At 41.2% G+C, this 2,773-nt stretch overlaps 1 protein-coding gene across 2 annotated transcripts in view; it reads left to right on the top strand.

Annotated features, from left to right (window-relative positions):
* The first annotated feature begins 2,162 nt into the window (after nucleotides 1-2,162).
* The window catches only part of golga7bb (golgin A7 family, member Bb), a 19,385-nt gene continuing 18,774 nt past the window's right edge, over nucleotides 2,163-2,773 (top strand). For both annotated transcript variants that reach the window (XM_020601891.1, XM_020601890.1), the window contains exon 1: nucleotides 2,163-2,326. In XM_020601891.1, coding sequence (XP_020457547.1) covers nucleotides 2,315-2,326 — 12 coding nt within the window. In that variant the 5' untranslated portion in view covers nucleotides 2,163-2,314. The remainder of the gene's footprint in view (nucleotides 2,327-2,773) is intronic.

Genomic DNA, 2,773 nt, shown 5'->3' with positions numbered 1-2,773 from the left:
CATTCTCAATATGAATAGAAGCGCTTATGTTCGGCCATGATGGAAGTTTGACTGTAAAAACCTAGTAATTTTCTTTGGCTGCTTACATCTGCTGGAAAGGACAAACCAAGACCCACTACAGTCGACATGTAACCAAATATGAGCATGTTATCATGACCACAGTCTTTGCCAAACATTAACCAAATGCTCATTCCATTGCTGTTTATCATTCATCCGATAATTTTGTTTTTTATAATGAGCATTACAGCCTCATATAATTAAAAGAGAGTTTGGATTCAACTTCATACACATTATGTACATTTAATATACACTATACATTAATAATGTGTGATGTGGCTGGTGTGTAGTACTGTGGGTTCACACATTCACACAAACAATAATACACACACCACGAAGGAATCTCATCCAGTGACCGATTAGATATGCATCTTTCGAAGGATTCAGGCAGCACGATCCTGGCAAATAATATTAGTTCTGCATAATTCTTATTTTGTTGAGGCTCCTATTTTTTAGTTTTTGATGCTGTTTCCATTCACAGTAGCTAGATGCTGTTGTGTCTTTGTGATTACAACGTTTGTGTGCCTGTGTGTGCACTGGAGGGTCTCTGCGAGAACTGGGATCTAAGCATACCTCAGGGAATGTGTATTGTAGCAACAGCACCATATGTCAAACAAGAAAAGCAAAATAAGAGATTTACCCAGAAATAGCCTTCCAAGTCCTTTTTTTCTGATTAAAACCATTTTCCTGTCCTTGGGATTTTTTCAGTCTTTTAAATTTTACATCAACCTTGTCAAAATTCAGATGAAGTAAAGCCTTTATATGTTCATGAACTGGAAGACTTTGTAATGTAGTCCGTCCAAGTGGGCTCCAGTGAATGAGAACCTTTCCTGGGGACTAATTTTGTCACTCACTGATTTTTAAACTAATGTTTCAGTATTTTTAGCTCATGAGTATTAGTAAAGCAATTCACTTCTGCATTCTTATAGCTTTGAAACTACTTTTATGGCAGCAGTTAAGCTCTAGGGGACCTCAGCACTGATATGTAGGCTACAGCACAAACACTGTATGTAGGATTGCATTTATGTGTATATTTGATTATTTCTGTGCCTGTTTGTAGCTTGAGGCAGCTGGTTTAAAATCCTGGTATTCATCTCTTACATTTTATTGGAAAATAAGGAGTTGTTTTGTGCTTGGTCTGGAGTTATCGCAAATCAGAACCAAGGCACTTAAATTATCTGTAGCCAGGTGGTAAACTTATACTAAGGAAAGATAAATAAATAAATAACTGGATAATTTTCCACTTATGGTGAAAGGTCCCCTAATGGTTCAAATTTTCATGCAATGTTCATAGTTTTCCTGTTATTAATGTAACATAGTTTTTGTTGATGTAATGTGAAAGTAACTTACAGTGGGCTGCTGGAGTTTAATGTCACCTTAGAATCTTGGCCACTAGATGGCAGTGCTGAGTAAGATGTGTACGTTCCGCCAAAACTTCGCCAAGTGCACTGAGTGTGGTCTTTCTTTCTTTACATTTGGACTGAGCTTAGGAAGAGTGGAGCGCAGTGATTTATGAACCTCTATATGTCAATCTGTAAGCAAATATGCCCAAATTTAGTTGGATTCTGCCTGTAATAATACTTTAAAGAAGTCACCTATCAGAAGCTGATGGTGCTGCCGGCGTGGCGCAGACCCTGGTGTCCTCGGACATTAGCATTAACAGCCTGCTGGTTGTACTCTTTGGTGTGTCCAACGTGGAGTTGGTGAGCTTAAGTTTCTTTAAGTATGTGAATGTGGCATTTCATGGATATTTGGTGACTGCCTGGTTATTTGGTGTTTACAGATTGTTTTATTTTGTTTGTGTGTGCAGCCAGAGCCCACTGCCATATTTTGTTATCCCTTATTTTGTGTAAATAAACTATGTGACCTGTTGGACAAGAAAGCTCCAAGGACTCCAGTAACTACTGTATGTGTCCACCAATTGTACCCGGGCTACATATGGATAATCACATTTTACCGCCCCACAAAAAAGAAACATCTTGGAAAATCATTCATTTGCGTTATGACAGTTTGACCTTGAGGGAGTGAATGTGGATATTCTCGGTTTATACATTAATAGAAATTCACATGTAATTAACATTCCCCGCCATCCCGCCGTGACACTCGCAGGCGCGCGCGCAGTTACGCACTCACACAGGCGCTCGCGCTCGTGCGTCCAAGCTTCCTGCCAAGCTCTATAGTCGCGTTGTCCCACACAACACGAGCAAAAGGTTGTCGTTTTCAGCACGGGGCACATTCTGCACCCTCTCCCTGCAATATGGCGACAGAGGAAGCCCCCCCCCCCCCCCCCCCCCCCCCCCCCCCTTTTTACTATTTTATGAACAGTGACTATTTAGCTGATATTTAGCTGCTTTTCTAAGAAGTGCAGGTGGAGAAATGCCGTCTTGAAAACTGAATGTCTTGCTTGCTGTGCCTCCCATTACGGTGACTCGGGTGAATGCTGCCTTAATTCAGTCAAATCAACTGACCGGTCCTGGCTAAATGTGAAGTCTAGTAGGGGAGAGTCATGCATTTTTCACCCAGGAAGCCAGTTCAGTACTTCCATCACCGTTTGATGAGCCCTGTAACTGCAGATACATATCCCCCGTGATATATATGTATGTATTCTCCCACATACTGTCTAGTAAGAACTTAAATTAATGGTGGCAGTGGTGATGATGGAGCAGTCAGCACCATGGACAAGGACAGACCCCCCCCCCCCCACCTTTTAAAAACA

Source organism: Monopterus albus, unplaced genomic scaffold (assembly GCF_001952655.1).
Source record: "Monopterus albus unplaced genomic scaffold, M_albus_1.0 scaffold52.1, whole genome shotgun sequence".
NCBI lineage: Eukaryota > Metazoa > Chordata > Actinopteri > Synbranchiformes > Synbranchidae > Monopterus > Monopterus albus.
Note: the sequence above shows the minus strand (reverse complement) of the source record. Positions and strands in the feature narration are given on the sequence as shown.